The sequence below is a fragment of the Catharus ustulatus genome, chromosome 5, assembly GCF_009819885.2.
Source record: "Catharus ustulatus isolate bCatUst1 chromosome 5, bCatUst1.pri.v2, whole genome shotgun sequence".
Lineage (NCBI taxonomy): Eukaryota > Metazoa > Chordata > Aves > Passeriformes > Turdidae > Catharus > Catharus ustulatus.
In genome coordinates this window covers 37,394,800-37,410,576 of record NC_046225.1, presented here as the reverse complement: position 1 = coordinate 37,410,576, position 15,777 = coordinate 37,394,800, and the positions used below count along the sequence as shown (strand labels likewise).

Genomic DNA, 15,777 nt, shown 5'->3' with positions numbered 1-15,777 from the left:
GAAGAGAGTGAGAACAGCGAACAGAAAAACTTTAATTTTGCTCCAATACTTGTCTCTTGTATACAAGCAGGAATGTAAATCTGCTTACAGGATTCTGCTATCTCTTTTGTATTTACCTTTTAACAACAAGAATGCATATGCATTTAAGCAGCCTTACAGAAACACTGCGAGGATGCATTACCAAAAATCCAGGTGTGCATCTGCAGTACAACTTATAATAGCAAGATAGAGTTGAAAATTTTTTTAATATCAAATAGTGCACAGTTAAATCGTACCTTGACTTGCCTCACAGCTCATGCTGCTGCTTCAGTAATGCAGGAATGCCAAGCAAGTTACAATTCCCACACCACAGAGCAACTACTTTGAAGCAGCCGATATGGTGGAATAGAATGCAACTCTACCCTGAAATAAAATATCATTTGCCCAAAGAGAAATTGATTGGAGAATGAACTGAAAGTGAAACGACTGTCCCACATCTTTTCAAAGATTTCATGGTATGGAATGCAAATCTTTGGGTTGAGGTGGGGAACAGGTGGGTTTGCTGTGGGGGGCAATTGTATATGCCAAATAAAAGACATAAGCAACCTAATCACAGATCTTTTTCTGCCAACATAATTGATTTACACTAGGATATCCCTCCTACCACATGAACTCCAAAAGTACCCAATGACAAACAAAGCCCACTACAGCATGGCAAAATGCAAATGATTGAACATATGAAAAATGAAGATGACCATGACCAACAAGTGTGCTAGAACAATTTACCATTTAATAATTCCATATACAGTAATTTCACGACTATAAGGCACACCATTTTGACTAAAATTTTGATGGAAACCCAGAAGCATGACTTATAAGCCGGTGCGCCTTATATATGGACAAAGTTGGGAAATTTGCCAACCCAAAAGTGCAAGTCATGGCCGCGCCCACCCCAAGCCACAAGCTGTGGTCATGCCACGACAGCCCCATGCCACAGGAACCACAGCAGTCCTGAGCCGCCAGCCACAGCCATGCCACAGCAGCCCCAAGCTGCGGTGCAAGCCGCACCTCACCAGCCATGCCAGCCAGTGCCGGGGGCAGGGGGAAGGGTCAGGGCCCACGTACGGGGAGGGCACCTGGGGCTACATTTAAAGGCTATGCCAATCTGTGAAAAATGTTTGCAAATTGAGCACCTGCCAGTAAACCCCGCAATCGCAAGATTCCGTTACTAATTCGTTACTTTGTTGCATGTGGATCCTCGTTAAAAAAAAAAAAGTGCGCCTTATAGTCTGGTGCGCCTTATACATGGACAAAGTTTGGAAATTTGCTGACACCCGGAAGTGTGCCTTCTAATCCAGTGTGCGTTATAGTAGTGAAATTACTGTACTTTCCAGAATTTCAGACTTTGAAAAGTTCCCAAACTCTAATGCATTGAAATAAAGGAAAGTTGCCTTTAATTGAATTTTTATAATGATTATATAAACTATTATATATATTTATAACCATTTTATTACTATTATTTCATTCATAATGAAGGTATAGCATTTAAAAAAATGTGTGTTAAGTACAGCTTAACTTTATGCCCACCCCATGAAGGAAATCAAGTTGAAATAGATAGCACATCAAAAAACTATAGTCAACAGGGGTCATGAGAAAGAATAAAAGGAATTAGGTCACAGTTCTTGTTGAAGCTCTAAATTCAGTTAAATTACCTGAACTAGCAACACTTGCAAGACTCTACAGAAATAATCAATTCTGTTCAGAAGTAATAATCATCAATTATCTTCAAAATTTAATCACCTCTACTTCAGGAGTACACACAAAAAAAGGGCTCCAGCCTAATTGGCACCATCAACCTATGTTAAACTTCAAACCCTTACATTCACAGCTGGCCCACAGATTGTCACTCACTAAGAATGTGTTTAACTTTCCTTCAAAGAAAACACAACCAGGAACTATGCTTGAAAAGGATATATAAGATCCTGTAAATAACACACTGACTAGATGCCTGGATCTGAATTTGGCCCATTGTACACTTCATGCATTCATGTATTATTATAGTTTGCAGCACAAACCTTGTTTCTTATCATTAATACTGGACTGGCAAAAAAAACCCATGAGAATGAGATTTGCAGATAAGAAGCAAGTACTTCAACTAGTGTTTTCAAACACAGTAAAGAGCTGCTATAGTTTTAGACTCAGATGTAGTAAGAATTATTTTTAGTTTTTCCATTCATTAGCATAATCTGGCATTGCTTTCTAATGTTAAAAACCGCAATAGGTAAACCACTCAAGAACAAGACTAACATCTGTTCTGTATTGCTTTGCAGTGTTAAAGGATACTGATTTCAAAAAAATATTACATTTGCTTGTACACAGTATGTCTTTCACAGCAGGAACTGCTTTATGCAAAACTATGGGAGTAGGTCCCTAAATTTTTTTTTTCAAATTCTCATAAATGAATCAGTTATACTTGAAATATATTTTAAAGCATCATCACTTCTCACTAGAATTTTAGAACATTTTTAACAAGAAACTTTATAAAGTTAGAATATTTACAAACATGAGTGGATTTCTTTGTTGACTAGAAATAGTGCATCACAAATAGTGTGTCTCTTCTGTGATTACAGTAATTTCACGAATACAAGCCAAACTGTTTTGACCAAAATTTTGCTCCCATACCGGGAATGCAGCTAATACTCAGGAGCAGCCAATATGTGAATAATTTTTTGACATTTTCAACCTCGGGAGTGCAAACCGAGTCAGTGCAAACTGCAAAGTTGAGCACCTGCCAGTAAAACCCTGCATTTACACGGTTGTTACAAATTGGTTACTCTGTTGCGCAGCAGGTGGAGTTTCTCCGTGCAGGCAGCACAGCGGGTGGGGAAGGGGGGGGCAGCTCCCTCCTGCTGGCCCCGCGGCCCGGGAGGGAGGCAGGGGCTCTCTCCTGCTGGCCCCGCGGCCCGGGAGGGAGGCAGGGGCTCTCTCCTGCTGGCCCCGCAGCTCAGGGAGGTTCCTGTCCCCACATGCTGCCGCCACAGGAGCGGGGCGGCTCCATTCCCGCCTCCCACTGCCGTCGCAGGTGCCGGCGGGCTCTGTGCCCCTCCTGCTGCTGCGGGGCAGCGCTGGGTCAGGGCGAGCGATCCCAGAGGCAGCGGTGGCCGGCCCCGAGCGGCCCCGCCGAGCGGCAGCATCGAGCTGGGCCACCCAGCCCCGTCAGCAGCCCTGAGTCAAGCCAGTAAACCCCCCGCCATGCCGCGGTTCTGTTACTATTTGGCAACTTTGTTGCACACGGGTCCTTGCTGCGAATGACAGAGCGGTTTACACTCAGGTGCGGCTTATTTATGGACAAAGAACGAAATGTTTGCCAACACCCGGCAATGCGGCTTATACTCAGTGCAGCTTGTATTCGTGAAATTACTGTAAATGAGGCAGGGATGGAGTAAGACAGGTAACTCATGTTTATCCTGCTAAATCTAAAGCAGTATGTTTTCTATTTTGACAGATGTGCATAAACATCACTCTTTACAAAGAATGTCAATTCTATTTTCTAAATTCAGTATGTTACCCTTCAAATGAAGGAGAAGAGACCTTAGGCAGAAATCATCTACATTTGTTGAGAGATTTCTACCTATTAAAGACTTACTAGGTCCCTACTAAAAGAAATAACGATAGAAGATATTGTGGAAAAATATCCTGATCTAACAATAGGAGAAATTAGATTACTTGTGTTAAAAAACCCAAACAAACAAAATCAAAATTCTCCAACACACCCCCCCTGACAAGAACAACACTCAACTTTGAAAGCCAGAAGTTTGCACAGACTGGAAAGCCCTCATCCCTGAATGCCATGCACATGTTTGCAGTACATTTTACCAGCCTAATTAGAAAGATTTTTTATATCATATAAAGCAAAATAATCTGTTCCAAATAGCTAGGATTTTCCATATTGTGCAGTGCATGTTGCTTTCATGAAGCACTTTTCCATTTACTCTAATGTATACTTTCTTGAGTTTGTGAGGAGGGCAGATATGAGGGTTACTAAAGCAGATGAACAAAGGTTGCTAAGTCCTTGACCATAAATGAAATAAAAATATTTGTTTGCCTCTATGTGCTGTGTCTCAGTTATGCAGTAGTCCTGCAAAGCCACAAAACCCAAAGTGTGTACTTGCTCTCATAATGGATAAACATACAACTGGATAAAAGGGAGAAAAAATATCACCACTCCAAGTAAAATGAGTTTATACCTGTAAGTTGAGAAAGCAAAGAAGAATGCTAAAAGCTCTTTGCATGTAGCAAATCATGCTTTGCTTTTGTCATTCTTCCTCAACAAAATTTTCCACTGCATATGGAACTTATTTTAATTTAGAAAACATGGTTTGACCCAGTCCTAATAAAACAAATCCTTTATAATTTCTCAATACAAGTTATTAATACTTTTTCACAACTCAGGAGCATTTAAAAAACAAACTGCACATGACAGTTTAGAAAAAGCTTTCAGCCATTTATAAGCTTCATAAAATTGCTCGTCTGTCTGAAAGATGCATGAGCTCAATTTGGGAAATCAGTGCACACAGAAAAGCACCCAAAGTTGACTGAATGTCTGGATAGTGATTTTTGAGATCAACAACATTCCTTTTGAAGTTAATCAAAATTATGATTGAATTTCTGTACAAAAAGGTTTGTAACTAGACAATTCCATATGGTACAAATACTTCCTGTGAGACACTGAAGATGAAAATAGCAAAAACCAAACATGCATAAGTACACTTTAGATTTTTGACTGCACAAAACAAAAATCTGCATAAACGTATACAACATTAAACAAATACATGCTTTTGGCATCAGGGCCTCCATTTTTTTAGAATAAATAAATAAAAGAAATAAAAATTATGAGGGGACTGCTTGCCATTATCCAGGAAAGAATCATCAAAACCAAATGCTGTTAAATTACATACTGGATTATGTCGAAAGAAAAGCATCGAGATTTAATTAATATAGATGAATTTCAGTTCTCAATACTCTAAGAAAATATTCTGTAGGCTTTTTTTTGTTGTTTTCTATTCAATTGCTTTCACAAAAAATAGAATATACCAGAACTTCAATGGAAATTATTAACGGTTTTACTCCATCAGCAAAGCAAGGTCAGAATACCTATTAGAACTCTTTAAGCATGTCTGATTTTGTCAGGGATACCAAAAATAATAGGGCAGGACAAACCTTTGTTCTTCATGCATAAACCTTTGAAGGCATTAATCTGCTAACCTCATTACAGGAAATTTCTTTCTTTAGGATGTGTTAAGTTTAGAAACTAAACACTTGCTAGTCATCCTACATATAAGAATCAGTCTAGAAAAGACAAAGGCAAGTAGTTTAGGGGGAAAAAAAAAGCAACAAAACAAAACAACAAAAAAGCATTTAATTAGCAACCAAATATTCTCCCACACATCTCCCAGGGAAATTATTAGAAACTATTTATATTTCATATCTGACTGCAAGGACTTTTACAGATCTTTTAGTAAAACACTACCAAAATTCTGTGTTTGAAACTCTCTTACAAGTGACAACCATAATTTCCTGCTTTGATAATTTCTCAGCTTTCCTTATGCCACCCACATTCTTTTTCCCTCTTACTTTACGTAAAGCTAAGTACCAGTGAATGAACAGCAAAACAGTTCCTTCTATGTTATTGATAATATATTTGGAATACTAGCAAGTTTCAGGCTCACACATAATTTGCAAACAGGAAAAAAGAACAAAATACATTTATAATACAGCAAGATTAACTAAAAGGTTTTCTGAAATTATTTTCTTTGAGATGCATAAAATGTAGTTAGGGATAATAGTATTGTCTATTCTTTAAGGATGTTATTTTGCTTGGTGATTACAAACTTACTTGAAATCCTACATTCACGAAAGGTGAACTACATTTTTGAATTCTAGATGAACTCAAATGTAGCAAAGGCAACCTTGACTGTAACAAACTATCATTTTTGGAAAGACTACTAGGATATCAATTCAATAGCTTGTCACACTTTATTAAACTGCAAAGAACTTTGAAAACAAAGTTGCTATCTCTTTCTGTGTACAATGAGAAGATAATGAGTTTTTTTAAAGATAACACAAACAACAGTCATACATGAAAAGCATCATGAATAAACTTCAATTTTAAATAAAAGGAAATTTTCTAAATAACGGACAGCTACTATTTGACAAGAATCCTTCCTCTTGACACTACAGAAAACCCTAGGTGATTAGTATATGAAAAACAAAACTTTATAAGATCCCAGGTCTGTTCTCCTGATTCCTAATAACAAAGAACCATCCAGAAAAAAAAAAAAAAATTGATCAGTTTGGATTTGATCAGATGGAGTGGTTGCAAAACATCCAAAGCAACAGACTTCAGCTTTCATACTACATCACCTGTCTGTAGGTTTTAATAGTGAATATTCAGAGGATACATCATTTGAAGATGTAAAAATTAGTTAACATCTCCATTGCAATACTCAGTAAAGTTGTGGAAGTAATACATTTGGAATACTAGTTATAAATTCCCCAACGCAAATCAGACAAAAAAAAAATCTTAAAGTTTATAAAGAGAAATAAAAAGTTAAGAAGAAACTTAGACAAGAAATGTAGGGAAATGTGTAAGAACATCTTTTCAAATTTTCCAAAAACTAATGCGCATCTTTTTTATAGTTCATTAACTGAAGCTAAAGAATATAATTGTGAGCTAATTGTTCAAATCTCTTGTCAAGTTGTTTAGCCTATTACTGCAATGTAATAATGCTTTTCCAAGTGGAAAGTAAACAGCTCATGTTTCAGACAAAAGGAGATGTAGAAACCAATGTTTATGTAGAGTTAGAAATTTTCCTTCCTGTTTACAAGATCAAACTTAAGTATTCCACATGAGGAATTTTAAAATAATGTAATGCCATCCATAATTCAATTTAACCCTAAGGAAAGGTAAATCAAAGCTGAGATGCACAGAATAAAAAATTGCCACACGAATAAATGTGTTTCTATTATTTCAAAATTACTCAGAGTAACTTTACTGTTTTAAATCCAGATTTACTTCAGGAATCTCATGAACCACACTCAACCAAGCATGATGTAACTTTTTACAGAAGAACACAGAACACAGAAGAACTCAGAGAACACAGTCTTGCTAAGTACAGGCTGCTCATTGGTTCCCATCTCAAGAATTCCTCATGTGCTCACACACAAAAGGGATGCAGCGTGGAGGCAAGATGCACATCCAGGAAGCATTTCATACAGTGGGTGACTAAAGACAGACTGCCTGATATAGAGCATGTGGAAACAAAAGCTTTGTATTCTGATTCCATACCTACTCAAAAGTGAAATTATTTATCTATTATATCAATTTCATCAACTATGAAAAGAATTTGTTTTCATATTAATATTTCATCCCTGGAGTTTTCATTTTTACAGCCAAGTTGCATTTGGGTTCCCTGAGTGCAGGCAGCACTGTGATGTGGGTGATACTTCTAAATTTATCCCGATTCTGTATAGGTAAAGTGTAAAACTTCAGTTATTTGAAACTCTTCCCACCTCTCACTTTCTCACAACATGACAATACTTCTACTCCAACAAATGAAATGCATTTTGAGATGAGCTGCAGATGCCTTCAAAATGATCATTATTCTTCTAGCTGAACTCTCACCAACCTCAGGTCAACCCTTTCTTTTACCACTGGTAAAGCCATTCTGTCAAGTCAAAATTTCTGCAGTAATGAAACTGAACGTGCTATAGCATGGTAGATCAAGAAGCCGAAGGTAAAATCTTATACTCTGTAATTTCAGAAGAAAAATGCCACAACAGAATTTATAATGTTAAATTATAAAAATTGAGAATGTAGAGTGAAGAAAAGAAAACTTTGTATTACAGATTCAAATCAATTTATTCCAACGTATGCACAGATATCTTTTAAGTTTTAAAGTTTGTACTTTGTACAGTGATAGTATTTTGACTAGAAGCAAGACCAAGTCTCATGAAATTCAAGTAACTGTGTGCATTGTAAAGGAAAAAGGCATTTTATAGCTCAATATCACAAGTATAAAAATGTAAACCCTGCATTTAGTTAGATCTCCAGTCACTATAGACATCACGAAATGGAATTTGTTTAATTTTCTATTTGGTTTTTTCCTTTTTATAAATTGTTTTAAAATATGAGACTGACCTTCATATAGGGTTAAAAGTTAAGGGGTTTTTTTTGCTGATGTAGCACACGTGATGCAGTCATATGTTAATATTAAGGTCAACATTACTTGAAAACTTTGCTGTATTAAACTCTGCTCCAGGAAAGTTTTATTTATGCCATCAGTGGCATGAACAGCTCAAGTTGCTGGGATCACTCTGGGTTCCAGGATGCTGCATTAAGCAAGTGCAAAGCCATTACAAAGTCTATAGTAAGCAGAAAACATCTCTTTACCTTTGTATAATTACTTGACTGCAGCAACAGGCTTCCCAGCCAGTAAGACTGTGTGTTTCAGGTGTAACTATTTGTCTACAGACTTAACAGATTTATACGTAGATTTACCCTTATTTTCTCACAAATGTCTTACATGAGCTATGCCTAACACTGCAATATTTGGAGACGAGATTTCACCACACTGAGACTCTTTACAGCAGAGCTTTCCTATGACAAGACAGTCAGTCATACAATATAATTTTCATTTCATGAAAAGTTACATCTAGCCATGATCTGAAGCCAAGCATCCATACATTTGAATTTCAATCATATATGTTACATAAACTGTCTACAAACAAAATACAGGGAATTTCAACTACATGCAATAGCATGTATTCCTTCAGTGGAAAGTGGTGCAATCTGATAGTCAGATAGAGTTGCTTTGCTTTTAGCACAAACTTTCTTCCCTTACTCTACCATTATTTTATAATACGGCCAACGTAGTTTACAGAACTACAGTTTAGAAACATCCAGTTATCCATCAGGTCATCTTTTATGTTCACATTAAAAAAACATTACTGGCACTGAAGTTCACTGACCAACTACAGCTCTGATGTAGCAGTCACAGGTTGTTTTTGCACACTGACTTCCATGTTATTAATCTGGGCTATTTAGAGGTTTGACATAAACCACATGACACCTGATAGGGGACACCATGATACTCTCAAATGAATGATGCAGGAGAAAGACCTAAGCAATGGGACAGATACAGGAGAATGTAACAGAATCAGGTACTGGATTGGCAACCCCAAATCCATCATAAAATCAGATACACTTTGCACACTTAAGTATGTAAAACTATGTACATGATTAAAATGTACCCTTATCGTATCCACAGCTTTCTAAGGCAATCTAAGTAGAAGACTATTATTTTCCCTTCTTTCATAGTGTTTGTTAAGTGACAATGTAGTTATTTTATATTTGTTAGAGCACCTAAGAACTCTAGATTCAGTCCCCTTTCATCTCACCAGTACACCAACATTTGGCCATTTGTGTTTACAGTACAAATCAAAGCTGCTATAATTGCTGAAATGGAGTTCCACAAAATCAGACATTTTTCTCCTACCTGTTTCTTCATCATTTTTAAATACAAACACTCTCTATAAATTATATTAATAAAGAAATCTTGCAACTGTGTACCTATATTTAAATCTACATTTCCTTCTGTCACAGATAACTTCTAATACATACGTAGTCTTTTTATATTAAATCTGTCTATAACCAAATATTGCACTTTCATGTCTCATAACATTTGCATACCTCCCTCATGACACTAAGCCTTTAGTCTGCATTATATTGATATTTAAAGATGTGCAGCTGTCCTTTTACTTTCATAACATCTAAATGTCATAATTCATGCTGAACATTTTGCATGAACTATCTAAAGATTTTGGTTTTGATTATAAATGCCTAAGGAGTGTATATGAATAAAATAAAGGTGTACAGACCAGTAAACTCCTGATATCTAGTTGTTCACAAAAACATTTTCATCTGTTATCAAAAGTTTTTTCCAGTGCATTTCAGTATTTATATTTGCATTAGTTAAAAAGAAGGAAAAATGCTGGAGCCTTTTTTAAAAAACCTTTTACACAGCTTTCAAATTTCTTCTTTTTCTAATTTATTGCTTCTAATAGGAACTGACTTGTCATAACTTCCTAGATGTTTGTAAAATGGAACAGCAGGATTAATAAAAAACTTTTCTCTAAAGTGTTTGTCACTAAAGTGTCTCGAGTGTTTAATCACTACTTTTGAAATATCTCTTTTCAATTTTGGTTAACTACACATAATGGTTAGATTGCTAACAGGAATCTCTCCCTATAATATGAAATTATGGAATAAGAATAGCATACTCTGTACAAGAATGCATGCACTGTAATAGCATATAACTGATTTCACAAAGTAATAGCCATTTGTCACCTCTATGGCATATGCAGATTCATAAAGAAATTATACAATAAGGAAAAGGGATATGAATTTATCACTAATCACTATACTGCTTCAACACAGTAGTAAACTTTGCTTGCAATGATTCTATGAGTTTTGAGAACATCTGAACACAAAAACTTAATTTTTTGCCTAATGTGGCTTCAATATCTTTTATGCTGTTTTACTCCTCTCAGTCTCAAAAAGGCCACTAAAGGGTGAAAGCATCGACCACTTCTTAAAAACAGCTTATTTTATGAACTGGGAAGGGACAGAGGTAGATAACAGTCAGCATTTTATTAACATAAAAAAATCCATCTCTATTATGTGTAACCACCTCACAAAATAGAAAAAAGAGCACAAGAAAACACAATATTGAGTAAGTTTAGAGGATCAAAAATACAAGAATTAAACCAACTTCAGGTGCACCAAAATGATTCATCCGACATCTATGTTACTGAATTCAGAGTAGAGACTGCAACAGATTTTCCTTGTGTTATCTCTCTTCTTAAAACATATAGTACCAAATATGTTCAAAACTGGCAACAACTCACAAGCACATTTCTGAACTTTATTTTAATAAAATAAATCATTTTATTGGTATTGCACTTCTAGGTCCAGCTTCATAAAAGTCTGCTTTGTAGAATTATTTTAATTTTTCAAACTTTTGTTAAATGTTTCTATGCTATATGAACCACTTCTTCCAGCTGCAAACTGTTCCACTGAAAAGTCAGATAGCTTTATGTAACTGGAAATTAAGAAGAATATGGAGATTTTTATAGTGTTATAGCAATAATATTACTTTCAGCAATCAGCAGAAACTAAGAGCATACAAGGAAGAGCAAGACCTTGTTTACTGCCATTAATTCTTTTGCTAATAACCTGGCAGTATATAAGCTTTGCAAAACACTAACATATTTTAAAACACATCAGTAATAGCAATTATGTTCTTAATTAAAAAAATGTCACAGTATTACCATATTGAGCAAGCATGGCCTCAATAGCTGCCATTTCATTTAAAAAAAAAAAAAGGAACTACGAAAGACAGCCTTTTTGCTTGTCAGATATCTCATAAAACCAAGTTACAGACTTCCCCTTGAGTTGTTTACTGCTAGGAAATTGTTAGCCTGCAGAAACAGCCTGGGTGTGCTGTTTTACAGGTCTGATTTCAAACACTTTCATCTGTGGTCTAAATTTTATAAACATAGAATAGTCAGAACTGTATTCACTTGACAATTTCACTTAAATTGCATTACAGATCGAGAGGCCATTCATCAAAGGACATAGTGCAAGTAAACCAGCAGATATGAGAGGGCAAGATAGATGTGTGCAGCATTTATCTTTCTAAACCCTGAAATATCAAGTTAAAACTCTTACGAAAATGGTTCTGCTACTGCAGCGCTCTACTAATATTTCTCTCACTCACCCAGGGGCTTCTTAAAACAGTAGGTCAGAAATCTGCTCCTCGAAACTCCTAGCTGAGGCATAGGTTTTAAGTAAATCATTAATAAAAGGTACAATTCTCTCTTTTGCTATCAGTCTACTCAGAACAAAGCTCACATACAGCTCAGTACAGCAACTGATGTTTCAGTAGAAACAGAAAATCCACCCTGTAAAACACTGACGTCAGACGTCTTCATGCTTAAACTTCTAAGGGATGAACTGAAATTTGAAAAAAACCCACACTACTTCCTAGTTCCATATCCCTATCATGGAGGAAGTTTATTTAAAGAATCGCTAAAATTAATTTAAGGAACTCTAGGCACTCCTGTTTTTTTCTGCATTCAAGAAGTAATGGTAGCAAAAGACATTAAGTAATTGAAGTTTTCTTAATTGTCCTATATATAAATTACAGTAATTTCATGATTACAAGCCTCACTGAGTATAAGCTGCACTTCTGGGGTGTCGGTAACGTTGAGGTCTTTGTCCATATATAAGACGCACCAGACTGTATGCCACACTTTCGTTCGCAGCGAGGATCCGTGTGCAACTTTCACAAAGTTGCCAAATAGTAATAGAATCGCAGGATCGCGGAGTTTACTGGCTCGGCCCTGCTCGGTGCGGCTGCCAGGGAGCAGCCCCAGCCCCGCTTGCCACAGTTGCCAGGAAGCGGGAAAGAGGCGTGCCCGGCTGCCACTGCCGCCCTGCTTGTCGGCGGCTGGGCGGCGCCGCCCCGCTTGTCGGCTCTCACTTCCAGGTTTGGAAATTTCCTAAATTTGTTAATATATTAGCCACTCCTGAGTGTATGCCGCACTTCCGGGTTGGGAGCTAAATTTTGGTCAAAATGATGCGGTTTGTAATCGTGAAATTACTGTATGTAAATTTTGATCAACTATTCCAAAGCACCTTTTTTTTTTCCGCATTCCATTCAAAAGAGCTTCATTTCTCAGTATGGCTATTTTGTGCTAGTATGGGAATCCACCTAGCTCAATAAAATTCCAGGATCAAAAGCTAATGAGTTGCATCCAAAATGGTCAAAGTTGACATATTTTCAGAGTAAGATAAAAGTGTAGGGAAAAGATGAGGAAAAACTAAAATTTGGAGTATTTCAGTAATAACATTCAAAATACAACATTAATAGAGGCTAATTAACAGTTGACAGTCTCTCTTCACTTTGACATGAATTTCAATACTTGTGCCAAGTAAAACAAAAACATCTTATAAATGTTTACTCCTGTTAACAATCAAACAGTACTTCAAGGGTGTGTTTGGCACCCTTTTAGTTTCTCTCTGGACCACACTGCATTATCAATTCCAAGTAAAACCAAACCAGCTGGGCCTTACCTCTGTCACTGAAGTCATCCACCAGGATGATCTCTGCGATCAGGCTGTCTGGAGTGCGGTTGATGATGCTGTGGATCGTGCGCAAGAGCGAAGTCCAGCCCTCGTTATGGAATGGGATGATGATGCTGGTGTTTGGTAGTGTTTCCAAGTACACCTTGTGCTTACAGCTGCAGAGGCAATGAAACAATTGTATAAGCATACTGAAGATCTGAGTTGGCAAATCCTGTCACACATTTTGGCCGTTGAAACAACATGGTTTCTGGTATAAAATTCAATACTGCAATCAAGCAGTACTTTCATGTGAAAATAGTTGGATTGTTTAAAACACATTGCTTACAACAGTGAATAAACTGGAACAATGACAAAATTTAAGTGGAATGAGTAAAAAATAGTCCAACTGGCTGGAATTATTTTCCTTCACTGAAAACCTTTTCCTGCAATATGACAGATGACGTATCTTCTATGACATTTCAAAAAATAAAATCCTCTTATCAAAAATAATTCTGAAGCATAATATGAGGCTAACCTGAAATGATTGGTTGGTCTACAAAGAGATAAACTCTAGAAAACAATTCAGTATGATCCTGGGTGATACGTGCTTACAATATGAAAAACAACAACATCTACAACTCCAGCTTCACATCTACAGATCCAAAATGATTGCTCCTATTAAGTATAGAGATAAAACAACCTACAATTCTGGAAATGCAGACTTATAAACAAGGAAATGTTAACAAGCTTTCATCTTGGAAAAAAAAGCAGCACACCCCCAACATCTTAATTGCATAGCAGCTATGGAATATCAGTGCGTTAACCTGACTCTTTTCAATATTGAGTTGTTTGGGCATTTCAGAAAAAACCCCCCAAAAACCACTCAAAAACAAATAACGGCCATGCAAATCAGTGTTTCCTAATATCCAAAAATATTTTATCACAAATGTTTAGATTACTGCAACTGAGAGGATTGCATCTTTCGTTTTTTTGAAAAAAAGAAAAAAGGGACACATTCCTCTGTTGCTAACAAAGCCTGGCATTTTCACCTCTGGGGACAAAGTAACTGAATGATTTCTCATTCCTCAAAGGAGAGTCACATCCTGATAAAGGTATCCCTAGAGCAGAAACCTGTCAGCTTTGCAATAAACAAACAAAATTAAAAGTTAAGCCCTACAAATTTTAAGTTTTAAAAAAACTATTGATATTTTTTCTCCTTGACAGAAAGCATAACTACACTATAAAAAACTGCTACAGGATATAATTTTGATTTACATATATTTGCAGCTTAGTTTGCATTTCCTCTTTATAAATGTCACTTAGAAATCAATATTTACCAATATACCATACAGCTACCATACTGATGAAATGTTTCAAAGAAATAATAAAAAATTATAGCTGCTACAGTTGCACTTGCAAAATGTTAACTATTATGTAGTCATAAATAAACTAGCTCATTTTTAGATACTTTACCAAAAAAAAGAGTTTAATTTTTAGTTCAGACTTTTTCCTACAGAATTAATTTAACGACAAGCCATTTTCTGAAATAATCATTGCGGAAACGTTTTATTAAGCAGCTTGCTGGTAAAACATATGCACAGTGGAAAAAGGACAGATGTTTTGCAATAATGGAGAAAACAGTGCTCATTATCCAGTGACAGAAAAGTCTAAGCATGTATATTTAAATATTCTGTGAGAAAATCTACTGCAGCAAAAGAATTTAGTAGAAATTCTTTTTCTTATCTGTAGGAAGAAGTACAGAAAATGAAGCCCATTATTAACAGATAGCTGTTTCAGTTGGCAAATTAAGAAAGCCACCTACCAAAACCAACACCTACTGTTGCCAGTTGTTTGTCAACAGTGATGCTTCAACTAACAGATGTACATGGAACTCCCACACTATTTTTGAAAGCAAAAGTTTTTCCTTCAGCATTTTTGACTCCCAGTAAATATTATTTCAAAACTGGTAAGTTTCTGCCTTCATAAAAACCCAAGACCAAAAAAAAAACCCAACAGGCAAAAGAACCTCACATACGTCATAGTAACAATTTCTAAAAGGTAAGAGGAAAAAACACCCAAAACACCCAAACACATCAGAATGCCATTTCTTTTTAAAAAAGTCACCTCTCCACTATAACAAGATACCTTTTCAAAGCAGTTGTACTGAAACACGCATGGTTCATATTGTAAACTTATGCATGTAAGGATGGGGTAGATCATTGGATTTGGATATTCCCATTGACAGTTTCAGAGTAATTGCATGTGCTAAAGTGCTGGAAGGAGAAGTAACATTGATGGATTTAGTTTACAACTATTCCATTCTTCCTGCTGAAGAGATTGATCTAAAACAGAGCCACACTTAGAGGAGAAAAGCATCTTACACTTTCTTAACATTTCTTCATCATTCACTTTGACCCTTAATCCTCATGTGTATTTACTTTCGATTGCCATTGCAAATGTATTGGACTATATGTGAATTGACTTCTAGTAAGAGCCACAAACCATCAAAATGTCCTTTTTCTGCTTTTAGCAAAAAAAAAAAGTCCAGATTTCAAATTTCAAATTCATATAAATGAAACCTTAAATTTAATCATTTTCTGATGGGTTTC

General features: G+C 36.1%; 1 protein-coding gene across 1 annotated transcript in view; it reads right to left on the bottom strand.

The window, feature by feature from the left end:
* Nucleotides 1-15,777, bottom strand: part of GALNTL6 (polypeptide N-acetylgalactosaminyltransferase like 6) — a 496,763-nt gene that overhangs the window by 251,474 nt on the left and 229,512 nt on the right. The window contains exon 4 of the mRNA XM_033061069.2: nucleotides 13,178-13,344. Within this exon, the coding sequence (XP_032916960.1) occupies nucleotides 13,178-13,344 (167 nt within the window). The remainder of the gene's footprint in view (nucleotides 1-13,177; nucleotides 13,345-15,777) is intronic.